Source organism: Brachyistius frenatus, unplaced genomic scaffold (assembly GCF_029030835.1).
Source record: "Brachyistius frenatus isolate BFR_SWC_R1_liver_20210118 unplaced genomic scaffold, ASM2903083v1 Contig_18, whole genome shotgun sequence".
NCBI lineage: Eukaryota > Metazoa > Chordata > Actinopteri > Embiotocidae > Brachyistius > Brachyistius frenatus.
Genome location: NW_027210617.1, coordinates 2,757,951 through 2,774,156, shown reverse-complemented (window position 1 = coordinate 2,774,156; position 16,206 = coordinate 2,757,951). Strand labels below are relative to the sequence as shown.

General features: G+C 40.8%; 4 protein-coding genes across 5 annotated transcripts; 2 read left to right on the top strand and 2 right to left on the bottom strand.

Annotated features, from left to right (window-relative positions):
* Positions 1-256: 256 nt before the first annotated feature.
* tmem221 (transmembrane protein 221) lies at positions 257-4,265 on the top strand. The gene is made up of 3 exons (XM_069694861.1): positions 257-864; positions 2,193-2,278; positions 2,992-4,265. Exons 1-3 carry the CDS (start codon positions 563-565, stop codon positions 3,516-3,518), a joined length of 915 nt encoding a protein of 304 aa, XP_069550962.1. The 5' UTR covers positions 257-562; the 3' UTR covers positions 3,519-4,265.
* On the bottom strand, positions 2,072-6,980 carry borcs8 (BLOC-1 related complex subunit 8). Of its 2 annotated transcripts, XM_069694870.1 has the most exons (6): positions 6,849-6,980; positions 6,502-6,614; positions 5,717-5,781; positions 5,503-5,610; positions 4,116-4,196; positions 2,072-2,824 (listed from the first exon to the last, which is right to left on the bottom strand). In XM_069694870.1, the coding sequence occupies exons 1-5, from the start codon at positions 6,883-6,885 to the stop codon at positions 4,127-4,129; spliced, it is 393 nt and encodes a 130-aa protein (XP_069550971.1). In that variant the 5' UTR covers positions 6,886-6,980; the 3' UTR covers positions 2,072-2,824; positions 4,116-4,126. The 2 variants fall into 2 exon arrangements, with proteins under 2 accessions (XP_069550971.1, XP_069550970.1); XM_069694869.1 differs by lacking the exon at positions 4,116-4,196 and having other exon boundaries at positions 6,849-6,975.
* Positions 6,981-7,061: 81 nt separating this feature from the next.
* rfxank (regulatory factor X-associated ankyrin-containing protein) lies at positions 7,062-8,951 on the top strand. The gene is made up of 9 exons (XM_069694862.1): positions 7,062-7,249; positions 7,375-7,479; positions 7,696-7,797; positions 7,911-7,976; positions 8,090-8,190; positions 8,263-8,388; positions 8,516-8,582; positions 8,670-8,750; positions 8,856-8,951. Exons 2-9 carry the CDS (start codon positions 7,380-7,382, stop codon positions 8,906-8,908), a joined length of 696 nt encoding a protein of 231 aa, XP_069550963.1. The 5' UTR covers positions 7,062-7,249; positions 7,375-7,379; the 3' UTR covers positions 8,909-8,951.
* Positions 8,952-9,058: 107 nt separating this feature from the next.
* Positions 9,059-15,369, bottom strand: nr2c2ap (nuclear receptor 2C2-associated protein). Its single transcript, XM_069694868.1, has 5 exons — positions 14,943-15,369; positions 14,692-14,782; positions 11,106-11,211; positions 10,937-10,998; positions 9,059-10,409 (listed from the first exon to the last, which is right to left on the bottom strand). The coding sequence occupies exons 1-5, from the start codon at positions 14,978-14,980 to the stop codon at positions 10,281-10,283; spliced, it is 426 nt and encodes a 141-aa protein (XP_069550969.1). The 5' UTR covers positions 14,981-15,369; the 3' UTR covers positions 9,059-10,280.
* Between the last annotated feature and the right edge of the window lie 837 nt (positions 15,370-16,206).

Here is a 16,206-nt window from a genome sequence, read left to right as displayed (position 1 = left end):
GATAGCAGTCTACATTACAGCATAAGAGGCTAATCTAAAATTGGACGCGTGCCTATTATCATCATACCAATGCTGCCTCTACTTTTGATATTTCAAGCGTAAATTTGAAATTGATGGTGATATTTTTAAAAGTTTATTTTTGTGCACAAAACCATTAAAACAACTGCACGTTTTCATTGACTCATCGTGGGATGGCACGAATGTTTAATGTCCTTTGTTGTGACGGTGTTTTGTGTTCAGTCAGTGAGCTCTGCCTCTCCCGCGAGCACGTCAGGGCATTGTTTCCGACGATCCAAGAGAAAAAGTCCATTGTTGTGGCCAACTTTTTAATCTGGGGATTTAAAACCCATCACATGCTCAGCCGGGGTTGCATGCGGGGTGCTGCACAACAACACGTTAACTACTGCTAAAATCCATATTGAGGAGGAAACCAATCAACTTTTTTTTTTATACACACAGCCATGCCAGCGCACTTTTTGGGAATTTAGGATCGCTGGGGAGCTGCGTTTAACCCGGGAGAGGAAACCTTTTTCTTTTCTCTGGATAAAACAAGACGATAAACATGACGCAAAAGTACAGCCAGCGGTCCTTGCTCGTCCTGTCTTTGCTGGGGATTTTATCGGCCATCATGTCTGTTTTATCGGTGATTTTGATTTTCCAGCTGCAGTCCCAACAGACGGCGGTGAAGGATTCGCCCCCTTCCACCGCCTCCGTCATACCCGCTCATGTCTGGGCAGTCCTGCTGCCGGTCTCCACGGTGCTCTCCGCCCTGTCCCTCACCCTCAACCTGAGCTCCGCGGCGGTGTGTCTCCTCCACAGCTACTTTTCAACCGAGGTGTGCAGAGGAGAGCAGGACACTGAAAGGTATTTGGCCTGTGTGCACCGCAGCTCCTCCGCCAGCTGTGAGAAAACCCCTGCAGCTGCAGCAGCTCTGTCATTATGTCAGCTCCTGTTGACCCAAATTGTGCAGAGACACGTAGTTACGGTCACTTGTAATTCACCTTTGAGCCTGTTACAGTTTATCCCAAACTGCCAGAAAACCCCCATTTATGAAGAAATAGCGCAATCTGTCTCACGCAGCTGAAAAGTTTGAATTAATGTAAGCAAACTTAAGCTATTGTTGTAGTTTAAAGGACATTAAATGCTATTATTTAATTACATTTGAGCCTTTTATGATTGCTATTGTCACTGAAAAAAATTGACATAATGAGTACTGTTTGACAAAATGTCTATCATTTAAATTCAAGTGCTATGTAGTCTGTGTAGTTCATACATTTTTTTCTTTTACTGTTGTTGAGGCAAAGTGATGTTGCTTTATCTTGAGGCAGTAGTTTGTGGTGTCGCAAGGGTTTCCATTGTATTGTAAGATGATTCCATTTAAATATTTCTCCATGCATGTAACTGACATAAACATGTCATTTTAAAAAGCAAAATGAATACCATCACAAAGTACAGCCTCCGATGAAAACCCCAAAATTCAACCAGTGCCTTTTGAAACACATTTGTTACAAGACTTTAGCTCTGCACTACATCCCACACGAGTCCCTATTTTCTGGTCGCACAGTCGGTGTACAACACTGCTGCTAAACATGGACAGTAATCTGTTTGTTATGCGTTTCTCCTTGTGCCACACCATCTTTAGTTGTTAACCCAGTAAGCCACAGCCTTATCCTGGCTAATAAATTAAACTTTTAGGTTTCATGAAAAGGAAACATAGTTTGGGAGGGCATAAAAGGGGCTACCTTGTGTGTCAGAGTGCAGAGGCCCACACTGCAAAGCTGCTGGTCAACCCCCACCTCTCAACTCTTATGAATCCCATCTAAACAATGGCCATCCGCTCATTATGCACTCAGCACACGGCCTCTAGCTGGCCCTTTCCCACGTCGGTTTACAAATCCAACAGCATACTCCGGGACCTCCCTACTGACAGAGGGGACATTCCAAGAAAATGTGAATAATAATGAGATCCACAAAAAAAAAAAAAAGAGGAGCATTTAACCATATACAAATAACTAATAATGAAAAGATTTACAGCACAAATTCATGAGGAGAAAAAAAACGACAGAACACAAATAGTTAAATTTTATAGCAAAACAAAACAACAACAAAAAACCCAACATTTTTAACCGTTTTAATTTATGCACTAATTACATTTAAAAATGTCTGAGCCGTTACATTCTTTTTTTCAACAGAGCAGACTGGTTCCTTTTGGATAGCAGAGCTGTACGCCATGTGGCTATTGGACTCTTCTGCCTGGGGGTTTCTGTCTATTTGGCAGGTAAGAACAAAAGGCTAGAAAAGACACGTATATATGTACAGATATTTTCTTATTTTATTTTTTTTAAGAGGTAATTGTCTCTGTTGGCTTATATTGCCCAAACTGGCATGCAAGCTACTTTTTAGACATTCACCTTTAACAATAAACTAAAACCTCAAAAAGTAGTGTCCAAAACATTGCAGTGGATTTCCAACAGCAGAGGCAAAACAGCGTGCTGCGTTCTGCCTGATCTGTCCAGAGAATCCAAGAGAACAATGCATTCTTTGAGCAGCCATGACTTAAGTGTTTTTAATGCTGAACCTGGCAGCGCTGGGGTGCTCTGTTCCACTGAGTGGCTTGTACTAGGAGAGGGGAGGGGATGTGTGTTACTGGAGGCAGTCACTCCATTGTGATAAGGAGGTGTCGCCCCTGTGACCCCACTTCAGCCACAATCAATAGGTAGCAGAGTGAGAGTCGGAGGAGGCAACACCGCAGACTCAGGAAGACATCCCAGAGCTGTGCTTTTCTGCCCCCTCCTTCAGCACGCCCGAGTCCATGGTCCTTTTCCTGCAGACAAACACAGGACAACCTGAATAAAGAAAGCAACTTTGTTTGCAGTTATTTGGCCCAATACAGCTCAAAACTGTGTGCTGGCCCGAGAGAAAATTATTGAGTGTTTCTGTACGCATAAATGATCTTTTTTTTTCCTACCACCCTCTTCTCTTTCTTCGCAGCCATGTCCATCTTCATGCTCCTAATTTTTGAGATGGAGACAGGTATTGCCAGTGCCTGCGTTCTCTCCTCTGGGATCCTGATACTGCTGGTGGCTGTGATACACTCTCTAGTCAAAGCTTCCAATACAGCTAAGCACCAACACGGCGACCACCTTGACACTCTCTACCAGAACGACCACAGAAGAAGCAGCGCACCTGTCTCTCGGCACTGCGAGCTAAAAATTGGCGTGGACAAGCCGCGGATGCACCGCAGCCAGTCTCACATTCAGCATCAGATCTCCTACCCGAGACAGCGAGAAGAGTTTCAGCAAGAGCAGTACTCCCCCGCTCGAGGCTCACAGGGCCTCTCTAGTGACAAAGACGGTTACAGCAGTGGTGGGAGCTGCCCTCGAATGCACAGAACCCTGTCTACGGAATCCGGTTTACTGCAGGCGCAGGTTAAACCCTGGAACGGGGTCAACAATGAGATGAGAAGCGTCCTCGCACGCAAGTCAGGGATTTCTGCAAAAGACTCGACTCTTGTTTGAAATGAATTGAGAGGAGCTCCTGGTTTAAGACTAAAGACCTTCATGTACTGCACGAGGAGGCCAACGTGAGAGCCCAGTGCATATGTAGAACTGCTAGCTTGAACATATTCCACTGTTTATCCTAACGGATTGCAGACAAAATGAGACTGAGATAAAGTTTTCACCTTTATCAACTTACTTCTCAGACTCAGGCTATAAAGCATTTTTAACTTGGTGGAAAAGATCTTGTATAATTTGTAGTGTTTTGTATGAATGAAGTTAAATCTCAAATTGTACACGCCAATGCCACTCAAGCATCAATCTTGCAGATTTATAGCTTTCTCTATAATAATATAAATATTACTATATTTGGCTTTTTGCCAGATATATTTCCACAATTTGCAGATGTGTTTTGTTATTTGTTCAAAAATTATTTCACATAAACCTTAAACAAACAAATTCATCAATATAATGCTTAATTAGGAAAATAGATGGTTTTGAACACAAGATATTAAAATAATGGTCACAACAACCTGTTTATCTTAAAAATTCATTTAAATGTACATTTCACTCATTTCAAATAATTCAAATTATATCAAGCCTGGAGGGACTACTAACCTTGGACATGATCATGAGGGAGTGGATGGGGCATGTGGAGCAGAGACATGGGGGCTGGAAGAGGGGGTCACATCATGTGCGCTGAATGCAGGTGTCAGTGAAAAAAAATAATTAAATAAATAAAAATTAAAAAAAAAATAGAACAGAAAAGATGAAGCTCCCAAATAATTGAAAACAGGGATGATAAATGATTTTGCAGTTCCTGAGGGAATAAGTTGGCATAAAATGAAAGGCAAACAAAAACATGAAGGGATGCAAGGAAAGGGGACGGGACAAGTAAAAAGTAAAATCCTACAGTTCTCTGGCATTTTGGAGTCCTTACAATACTTGCATCAATGACTACTTTTTTTTGGTAAGATAACTGTGTATAAAAACACCTCCAATGATGGCCGTCCCTCCTCCAGATAATTGAATCTGTGAATACTGACACAAGCATTTGGCAAAGTCAGAGACACTCTTAGAATTACTCTGACAGCTGATACTTGAGCGATAAAAACATTCTGCAGAGATGGGTGTTTTGTAGAGGTATGTATTATTAATGCCGTCATACATAATCAAGCTTTCAAATATTGTATACCTACAGGCACTGCATTTGCGTTCACGTTTATGAATTTGTAAAAAAAAAGGACTTAGATTCACTGTATGACTAATACTTTGAAGCAGCTATAAGGATGTGTCAGTCGCACATTGAAGAGTTGACTTAAATGTACCGTAACAACTGTTCGGACCGCCAAACAGCAATGCCTCTATCTGATGATTTGACTAATAATGATACCATTAATGTGAAGATTACAAAAACACTGATACTTACTTATTTTGATAAATTCTGCAGAAATATAGTGAAATATGGGGTGAAGAAATAGACTATTATGACTTGTGTCAATGCATTGTTGTTGGAATGTGGATTATAAAAATATCCCTTTTGACAATCAGCTAATTGAGGCAATACACTGAGTAATTGTACGAGCTGCTATAAAGAAGCGGAGCTGTCAAGTTAGTTGGAGTTCTTTGGTTTGTAGCAACACAATTTATTGACCACTTGATGATGCTAAATCTAAGTTGTTTTCATTTCACTTTGACATCCATATGTTATGTTTGTCATCTGGTTAGAAAAAACTCCTTTGTTTGTGGAACAGTAAGAAAAAGTTACTATGGATAATTAATGAGAAGGAAAATAAATCTGACAAAAGAAAATGAGTGGACTCATGAGTGATGGTTAAGTTTGTCGACCCAGGCACCTTCCAAACGTCAAAATAGGGAGCAAATATGTTCTTTGAGAGTTGTTCTTTCGCTACGCTTGACGACAGTAAAATCTTAAACAATGTCGTAGTTCCCACCCCGACGCTTTGACCACCATCATGTGAACATATTCACTACTGTAGCTTACCTGCGTCCTTGAGAGTTACTAATCTGTTCCTTCATGCTGATGGCTTGACGGAGCAGGCCGTCAATGTTTTTGAAATATAAGCTGCTGTTCGTCATGCTCTTCACGGCACTGCAAAAACCAGCAGATCAATGCGGGTGTTAACAGTCAGGGCAGTGGGCAGGTGGGGTTGAGCTAACATGGAGTTTTTAAAAAAATTTTTTTTTTTTTATCTCACCTGCATGCATACTCCACAGTGTAGATGGCTCCTTGACTTTGCTCCTCCCAACTCTGCATATCTGTCTATGTAATAAAATAAAAATAATTGAATATATATATATTATTTACCTTATATAAATATTCACCCTCATTATGGTATAAATGTGTAATAACAGGACAGTGTTTAGATCTTTAACTCGCAGTCCAAGAAAAAAACAAAACAATGATTTGACAGCATGTTTTACATACACACAAAATCACACTAACACACTCAATAATATGAATGTCAATGTCAATAACAGAAAGGCTTTTTCGGCTTCAATATAAGTAAAATAATAATAAAAAAAAAAACGTCGTTGAAGAAAACAAGAAGGGAAAATGCAAAACTGTTTGAAGCAAACTGATGATGTCACAGAGTGTAAGAATAAGGAGCAGGTCAGCAGACTTGTGAAGGTGGCGGTGTTAACAATGTTCACAATTAAAGCCCATATGAACTGCCCAGTATTTTTTTTATAGCGTTCACAACTTTGTGAGTAGAAATGCTCTGATAGATTGCTGATAAAAAAAAAAAAAAAATGGAAAAAGGTTTGTACAGCAACCCGTGAGTGACATCTGATGACGTAATCCACTCATCAATGCTTTGACATGCAGATTTTAGAGAACAAAGTTTCCTGCCTGAGGTTTTTTTGGGGGGGAATAACACGAGGGGGGGGGGGGGGGAAGGGACGCTATGTTTCGAGGTGACTTTCCCCTCCATTGTTTCAGTGTAGGTTTTACATTTACAACATGACACAGGGTGAGTACCTTGTGTTGAACCAGTTCTGGCAGCGACCTCCTGACGTGCTCCTGCAGTCTGTAGAGAGCCACTGACGGCTCGTTAGCCAGGACGTACATGCTCTCCGTGAATTTGTCAGTCACTGTAGATTCAAAGTACAACAAGTGCACAGAACACATGCCCCCGTGTTAGAAAAAATAATGATGAAATGGATCAAAAAAACAAAACAAAACAAAACAAAAAACGCTGGATAGAACATGGACGAATGGCAACGCAATAATTGGCTAGCGTTAGCGTAGAGGCTAGTCTCCGCTAACAGCGTCGCCAGGTAAACAGTGAGGTAAGTTGTTTAATGGTTTATTGAGCTCATGTTTACCTCGTCTAACTTTCAGTTGCATCTCCTGATCCTCCATGATGCAGGCTTGTTTGAAACTGACAACGCAAAGCTGTACACCGGTGGTGTCACCTGATTCCTACTTCTTCCGTATTATTGTTATCGTGTGCCACACGATAATATTCCGGACAGAAATACCGATCATGAAACAAAGTTCTTATCTCAAAGATTGTCAGAAACGCTTACACGGGCTGATTCAAACATGTCTTTTCTCTTTGGTAAAATAATTAGTATATTATTAAGTTAATCAACTGTGCGACTAGTAATGTACTCTCGGCACACTTCGGAGACCAGCAAGATCCATTATGATGTGATCTGAATTTTTTTACTTTCAGTTTAACCAAAAGGAAGTAAGCGCAATTTAAACTGTGGGGCTAGATGTGGTGAGTGGATTTTAATTTTTTTAATTTTTTTTTAAATTTGCTTTATGAATTAACCAATTTGGCCAACTTTTTCTTGATGGCTGGGCCACATGATTCAGTAGTTCGCTTCTTGTTTTTTATCGCAGTGATCATGGAGGCCAGAGGTGATGATGATGTTGCAGATGGCCAACATGTTCAGCTATCTCGCGCTGATGCATGTCCCTCCAATTCAAGAGACGAGAGGTCCAATGGTATTTCCTCCTTAAATAAAAGTGAATCTGTGGTCACTTTCTTGACGTAGCCTATTATCCATTTCTGTGTAACACCTAAAGTCACCTGATGTTTGCAGTTTTAAACTGATCATTTAGATTGTAAATAATCAGTAAACTGACCATTTGCACAGTAGCTTCAATGTGTTGATTTCAATGACGTGGCTCTAATTTATCTGATGGGGCTGGTGTTTCCAGAGAATATGGATGTGGATGAAGATGATGCGTTTAAACACTCCACCACTCTGACCAACAAGCAGCGTGGGAATGAGATTACAGTGCGGCCAGCAACATTAGACTGTAAGTACTGCAACGATGCTATGGTACTGGACAAGCATCTCCATTATCTCGACTATATAAACTTTTTTTTTTTTTTTTTTAACTTTTCTTAAATATACACATACCCCCATCAGCTCTGTCCATACACCAGCTGGCAGCTCAAGGCGAAGTTTCACAAGTGGCTGCACATCTGAGTAAAGGTAAGACATCACCATTAAAAGCATTCTAAGACATATCCCCATGCATTTTCTTTTAACAAGACTTAAACCGCATATTATCCTACTGATGGACTTTAATCTGCTTCATCGTGCAGATGGTTCACTGCTTAGCAGACAGGATGAACGAGGCTTCACGCCTCTCATGTGGGCAGCGGCGTTTGGAGAGAAAGCAGTGGTGGACCTTCTCTTAGAAAAGGTTAGAAGCGAGACATGCATGTCATGAAGACAAAATGCACTTTCTCTGATGTTTCTGGACTTTGCGTTTCAGGGTGCAGACCCCAAAACTATTGCAAGGGAGCGAGAGAGTGCCCTGACGCTGGCCAGCTCTGGAGGTTATGTCGACATTGTTGAGTCTCTTCTCACACACGGAGTGGATATTAACACTTATGACTGGGTAGAGTTATGCCTTCATAACTTGCCATCATAAATATGAGATTTAATGGGAAATCATTTATTACAAATTGGCGTGTAATTACAATGTAATTCTTATGTTATTAATGAAGACTGTATTTTATTCTCAGAATGGTGGAACTCCTCTTCTTTATGCTGTACGAGGGAATCATATCAAATGTGTCGAGGCACTACTAGGTACACTGCATGTCGACAAGTCATGATAAATTCTGGCTAACTCTATTTGAATGTTTTATTCATTCCCATTCACGTGCTCTCTTTCAGACAAAGGAGCAGACATGACCATCGAGTCTGACTCTGGTTACAGTCCAATGGCCTTAGCTGTTGCCCTTGGACACAAAAAAAGTAAGAACTGTGTTTTTCTACCTGACAAATATATTTGATTTTTGTAAGAAGTAACTGTAAAAACTTTTTTGCTAAATGAACAGTTCATTGTCTTTTGTTTTCTAGTTCAGAAAGTGTTGGAGGCCCATATCCTGAAACTCTACAAGCCACCAACATGACATAAGTTGAAGTAAATAAAAAGGACAGTTTGACATGGGTGATCTCAAATCCACAACCAGTTAGCATCTGCTGCGAGATAAAAACGTGTCACAACATAGTCATTATGACAGATCAGTACATGTGCAGAGACATTTAAACAGTAAGCTGCATTTATCAATTTGTAAACTGTTTATTCCACTTTGTATGCGTTACAATGCACAAAAACTGTGTACAAATAAGGACTAAAATGTGAATTATTTAGTTTGGCAGCAAAGAATAGGCAGTAAACAAGTTCTATCCATCCACCATCTGTACCCACTTTATCCTGATCACAGGGGGGCTGGAGCTTATCCCTGCTCACTTTGGGCGAAGGCAGGGTACATCATGGACAGGTCGCCAGTCCATCACAGAGACAGATGGAAACAAAGATCATTCACGCTCTCATTCACACCTACGGCGTTTGTAGAATCACCAGTTCACCTGAGATGCATGTTTTTGGATGGTGGGAGGAAGCCGGAGTACCCGAAGAGAACCCACACAGGCACAGGGAACATGCAAACTCCACACAGAAAGGCCTGGGCCCGGATTCAAACCCGCAACCTCTTCCCTGTGAGGTGACAATGCTAACCACTGTGCCGCCTCAACAAGTTCTAAATAAAAAAATATTTTTATAATGGCATTGCGCTTTAATTCCAAAGCACATTGACACTGGGTAAGAAAAAAACAAAAACCTTTTTTGTCCCACAGACTAAATTAGGTAGACCTTTTTTTTTTTTAAACAGTGAATCTAAATGCATTTTTAGAATTTTTCTATCAGGCATGGTTTTGAAGTGACAACGCATGTATTACTTACTCATAAATAGGGTTATTGTTACACTTAAAATAATATACAAACGTACTTCTAAAATGTGGGATTTTCACCGATATGTGGCCCTCGGAACAACTCCCTACAGTGTCCAGCAATAGTGTTACGGGCTCCACTGCTCTTTCATGCCAGTTTACAGGAGTGAAAAAAAAAAGAGCAATAGGCTATAGAGAAATTCTGAATATATATTTGGATTCAGCATTGGATAAAATGCTTGTTAACCAGTGATATACTGTAGGTATAACGAATGGATTACAAGTGCTCTTATGATCACAGAAAACCCATTAAGTCTGCAATCAAAACTTGCAAAGCACTCTGTGTTTCAGTAAAGAAGAGTGAGATTGCCAGACGGATTCCTGAAAGCATTCATACCAAAAAAGGCCACATCCACTTCAGTTCACAAGGTGGCAGTGTAGATGACATGTTTCCCCAAGTGCCACCACACCATCCTCCATCCTGTGCTTCACTTGGGGGTCATTTCCTCTCTCATGAGAGGATTTTTAAAAAAACGTGTAAAAAAAAAATGGTCACGAGCCTCTTTCCCCCAGGACATCCAAGGAATAAACAATAATTCTCCCAAAAAAGTCAGCACTATTCTCAAACATTATTTTGACTCTGTCCACTGCAGGGGCCTCCTGTATGGGAAAGCTGTGGGTGTGGAGTTAAGAACGAGATAAGCACGGTCATAATGGAAAGCATATCCAAGAAAATATTGTCTGTTGCTTATTATGAACCAACTAGAACAGCAACAGGAAACAGAGTGACAGGTACAGCTGGAGCTGCTGTAATATCGCTGGTAGACTAAATATAATGATTTAAAACAGAATTGCATTTCATTTTACTTTAGCTGTTTAAAGATCACAACGGTTGCCTGAAACAATTTTTTTTTTTCAATTTAAAGATTATTTACATCATCAATGTCTGATTTGTTTAACCATGATTTATGCATTACTTCAGTTAAATCAATAGTTAGTTCAACATTTATATCATACAGTGGCTGGTAAATAATGTGTTGTCGAAAACATCAGGTTTATTATTTTCAAAAGTTGCTCCCTGATTTACCATTAAAATGAAAACAAAAATCCATCACAGGATTGACCAGATTTGTGGACTAGAATTTCCCACTTATTGTTGAGTTCTCGTCCTGCAAATGCTGCATAGTGACAGTGAAGGATATCTGGAGGGAGTGGTCGTCCTCTGGGTAAAAATGGCTGAGCTCTGTGAAGTCTCCATCCTTTGGGGAACCTGCAGAAAACAACCCGCCGCAAATAACGAACATGATCTCATCTCACCTGCAGTAGGAAACTTTAAAATGATGATGACATCAATATATATAATTACCAGATTTTTACCTTTTATGCTGCATGTCTTTGCCGAGAAGCCTCCCTGGAATTGGATCTTTAACTCCGACACTCTGACAGACTTGGGAAACTCCAGAGACACCCACTGACGTTCACCCTGCCACAGATAAATGACACTGATAACGGCTCGCTGTGAAGGTATAACATCCAGCTGACCAACATCATCTTATGGTGTAAAATTTGCAGATTTGTTGCTTTTTCTCGTCTTACATCATAGTTTTGATTGATCAGAGCTAATGAGGCATTTAATGACATAATCTTGAGCTCTAGGAAATTGTGATGGGCATATTTCAGTTTTCTAATGTTTTACAGACCAAACTGTTAATCAATTTATCGAGAAAGAAAAAGCCAGATGAGTTGATACAGAACAAGATTGTTTATTGTTAGTTTTAGCCCCTATTGTAATTTAAGTTAAATTATATAATTAATTCACACAAGAAAGGTGATGGAAAAAAAGATTTGTCTCTTCCTCTTGTTTGCATTGTGGCTCCGGAAAGTCTTGTCAAGCAGGCTCTGAAAAGTTTCTTTGGTTTTCTCTCTTATTTGCAAGTGATTCCTTTTTGTTTTACTTTCCACATCTAATTGACGACTCCCTTGTGTCTTTATCTTGTGACCCAACTCAGTATTACCATACGAAAGCAGATACAAAGGGAATGGGAGTGACTGGCAACTGTTTGTCACACTGTATAAAAGCTGCCCTACGGAGGAGATCTGGGAACAATGCTGGACACCTCTCTTTGAGGGTGCATGTATTTGCTCCTTCTTGCAAGAATAAATGTCTAATATGTTTGATTTTGAACCAAGCCTCAGTAATTTTTTCCAACAAAAGGTGACAAAATTAAATGTCACAAAGAGTTGGAACAATCAGCATGCAGATTGAAAAGTTTTGATTGTGCTATTGATGTTGTGGTCAGTGGTCAAACAGATTCAGAACTATAACCATTGATAGCATCTCCCCCCTGAGAGCCCACCTGCTGTAGTGAAGAAATTTCCCCTCGGGGATTAATAAAGTGTATCAAATAAAAAAATAAATAAAGTAACCAACTATATTTACTTAAGTACTGTGCCCAAGTACAGTTTTGAGGTACTTATATTCCTATTTAAATGATACTTTATACTTCCATTCCATTTATTTGACAGCTTTATTTTTCAGATGAAGATTTGGCACAATGAATAAAATAATCTTTAAATTACAACATATCAAGTAAAAATTTAACGAGTGGTTTCCAATCAGTTTGTCTTTTGACGTCTTATGGAAGCAGTGTGTAGTCGAGGTCACATTTTTCCCTCTAAATTTCACAAGGTTTCATTTCAATAAATGCTCAAATGATCCAATACCGCACTAGAAATCAAGGATTAGAGGGAAAAAAAATACAATTAAAAAAACCACCAAAACATTCCTCTCCCAGTAATCCGAGGACCCCTCGGATTTATGTGCTGTCCCTGGATATACAGTGGGTACGGAAAGTATTCAGACCCCTTTAAATTTTTCACTCTTTGCTTCATTGCAGCCATTTGCTAAAATCAAAAAAGTTCATTTTATTTCTCATTAATGTACACTCAGCACCCCATCTTGACAGAAAAAAACAGAAATGTAGAAATTTGTGCAAATTTATTAAAAAAGAAAAACTGAAATATCACATGGTCATAAGTATTCAGACCCTTTGCTCAGTATTGAATAGGTAGGTAGGTAGGTAGGGGTATTTACTTTATTAATCCCCGAGGGGAAATTTTTAGAAGCACCCTTTTGAGCTAGTACAGCCATGAGTCTTCTTGGGAATGATGCAATAAGCTTTTCACACCTGGATTTGAGGATCCTCTGCCATTCTTCCTTGCAGATCCTCTCCAGTTCCGTCAGGTTGGATGGTGAACGTTGGTGGACAGCCATTTTCAGGTCTCTCCAGAGATGCTCAATTGGGTTTCGGTCAGGGCTCTGGCTGGGCCAGTCAAGAATGGTCACAGAGTTGTTCCAAAGCCACTCCTTTGTTATTTTAGCTGTGTGCTTAAGGTCATTGTCTTGTTGGAAGGTGAACCTTCGGCCCAGTCTGAGGTCCAGAGCACTCTGGAAGAGGTTTTCTTCCAGGATATCTCTGTACTTGGCCGCATTCATCTTTCCTTCAATTGCAACCAGTCGTCCTGTCCCTGCAGCTGAAAAACACCCCCATAGCATGATGCTGCCACCACCATGTTTCACTGTTGGGATTGTATTGGGCAGGTGATGAGCAGTGCCTGGTTTTCTCCACACATACCGCTTAGAATTAACGCCAAAAAGTTCAATCTTGGTCTCATTAGACCAGAGAATCTTATTTCTCATAGTCTGGGAGTCCTTCATGTGTTTTTTGGCAAACTCTATGCGGGCTTTCATATGTCTTGCACTGAGGAGAGGCTTCCGTTGGGCCACTCTGCCATAAAGCCCCGACTGGTGGAGGGCTGCAGTGATAGTTGACTTTGTGGAACTTTCTCCCATCTCCCTACTGCATCTCTGGAGCTCAGCCACAGTGATCTTTGGGTTCTTCTTTACCTCTCTCACCAAAGCTCTTCTCCCACGATTGCTCAGTTTAGCTGGACGGCCAGGTCTAGGAAGAGTTCTGGTCGTCCCAAACTTCTTCCATTTAAGGATTATGGAGGCCACTGTGCTCTTAGGAACCTTGAGTGCTGCAGAAATTATTTTGTAACCTTGGCCAGATCTGCCACAATTCTGTCTCTGAGCTCCTTGGACAGTTCCTTCGACCTCATGATTCTCATTTGCTCTGACATGCACTGTGAGCTGTAAGGTCTTGTATAGACAGGTGTGTGCCTTTCCTAATCAAGTCCAATCAGTTGAATTAAACACAGCTGGACTCCAATGAAGGAGTAGAACCATCTCAAGGAGGATCAGAAGAAATGGACAGCATGTGAGTTAAATATGAGTGTCACAGCAAAGGGTCTGAATACTTATGACCATGTGATATTTCAGTTTTTCTTTTTTAATAAATTTGCACAAATTTCTACATTTCTGTTTTTTTCTGTCAACATGGGGTGCTGAGTGTACATTAATGAGAAATAAAATGAACTTTTTTGATTTTAGCAAATGGCTGCAATGAAACAAAGAGTGAAAAATTTAAAGGGGTCTGAATACTTTCCGTACCCACTGTAAAGTAGTTCAAACCAGCTCCACCTGCAGCAGCTACATGCTGCTTACACACTGATGCTTCACTATTAATCATTTTATGACGTCATGTATAACAATATATCAGTCAGTGAGACCAAACCAGCAGGTTTAGAAGAATACTTTCCCTACATTCTGCTGCAAATATATTTCTGTATTGGCACTTTTACTTCATTAAAGGATCTGAATACCTCTTCCACCAACTGCCCACAATTATTATATGTTTGGAGAAAACATTTTGCTTTTTTTATTTATTTATCATGTTTAATCAGACTGAATGAGTCCACTATGATTATTGTATCAAGGTCTTTCATCCGTTACTCGTCACGGCAGCATAGAGACAAAACAACGTTTTTTCTTGCAGTGAACAGTAACAAGAGTGCAACTCCATCGTTTACAGTAAGTAATATCAAACTGCTGTGCTTTTACCTGGTCGGAGTTCCAGCATGTTTCTTCATTACAGTCAAACATGTACTTCTTTCCATACTGCTTCACGTCTCTGTTGAGCACTGAACTCACCCTGAAACAGGAACGACAGAACATGTTAACTTCACGCGGTTTACAAGAGCTCCAAAGAAAGCGCAACCTTCGTGAACTAATGACAGACTGTCCTTCAAATATAACAGCCGATATACATGACATGCGTTTTAATGAACACATTTCACGACATTTCTTGTTACCTGCTCTGAGTTTCGCTGCAAATCAATGAGGAAGCCATGTCGATTTCTTCAAACCGCACTTTACCGTAAAGTGTTGCAGGCACGTGGGGATATTTTGTTTTACGACAGCGACATCAATAATTTGCTGTTTTCCTTCCAGCCACAAGATGGAAGTAGCGACCCGTCAAACTATTCATTGCAGGGAGGCGTTGTTGGTGTTCAAAGCAGGAGGCAAAGTCTGCTCCTCTTCGTCAGTCGCTGAGAGCGTACAATAGCAAACTTAATTCAAGTCTTTTAAGCGAGGTGACAGTGAGGTGCTGGGCTGCTCTTCATCTCCGCGTTGAGTCCAGCAGCTTCACTGTTGTCTGTCCACGTGACACTCAAATGTCACGGCGGATGGGAATCGATCAGGAAGACTGGACCACAGTAGCTGAAGGTGAATTGATCAGCCAACCCGGCAACCTTCAAAATGTATCAAACGGATTAACACGGGAGAAAAAGACGCGGATGTTCCACGCGTGTTAGAATAACACAGCAGATTGGATAATCCCATGAAGCAACAAATATCAGATCGATCTTTCATTAGTGAGCCTATCCCTATGTGTGTTTCATAACCGCGGAACCAATAACAGAGGAGAGCGTGTGTGTGTGTGTGTGTGTGTGTGTGTGTGCGCGCGCGCGATAGCCTGTATTTGGCACATGGCTCATTGCAGATGGAGAACTCCTGCGGAGGTTTTGTCACAGTCCCCCCTCACTGCAGATAATCAATAGGTCTGAAATACAAAACCTGATGAAACCCAGCCTCTGTGAAAATTGCGCAGGGGGTTGGGGAGAGTGACTCTATTATATGGTTTGCCCCCCCCCCCCCGTCTATCTCTCTCTCCCCTCACACACACACACACACACACACACACACACACACACACACACACACACACACACACACACACACACACCACACACTCTTCCTCTTTCTTTCTTTGATTTACATTATTCTGTTGTTTGCACTGCAGTTTCTGCAGTCCTCTGTCAACCATCTGAGATTGAGTATAAATTGTGATTTAAAGCTGCAGTAATATTTTTACTGTCCCATATACGACACGCATACTGTAGATCTTTGGAGGTAAAGTTGTTAATCAGATGTGCTGCCTGAACAGTTCATTTGCCAGGTGCTCATATATATATACACCTGTCAAAACTAATTTTCTGGCAAGGTGCCATTTGTGGACGACGCCCACCTGGCCAACTGTCCCTGAGAACACCTCTTGTGGGTGAGTGATGAGCT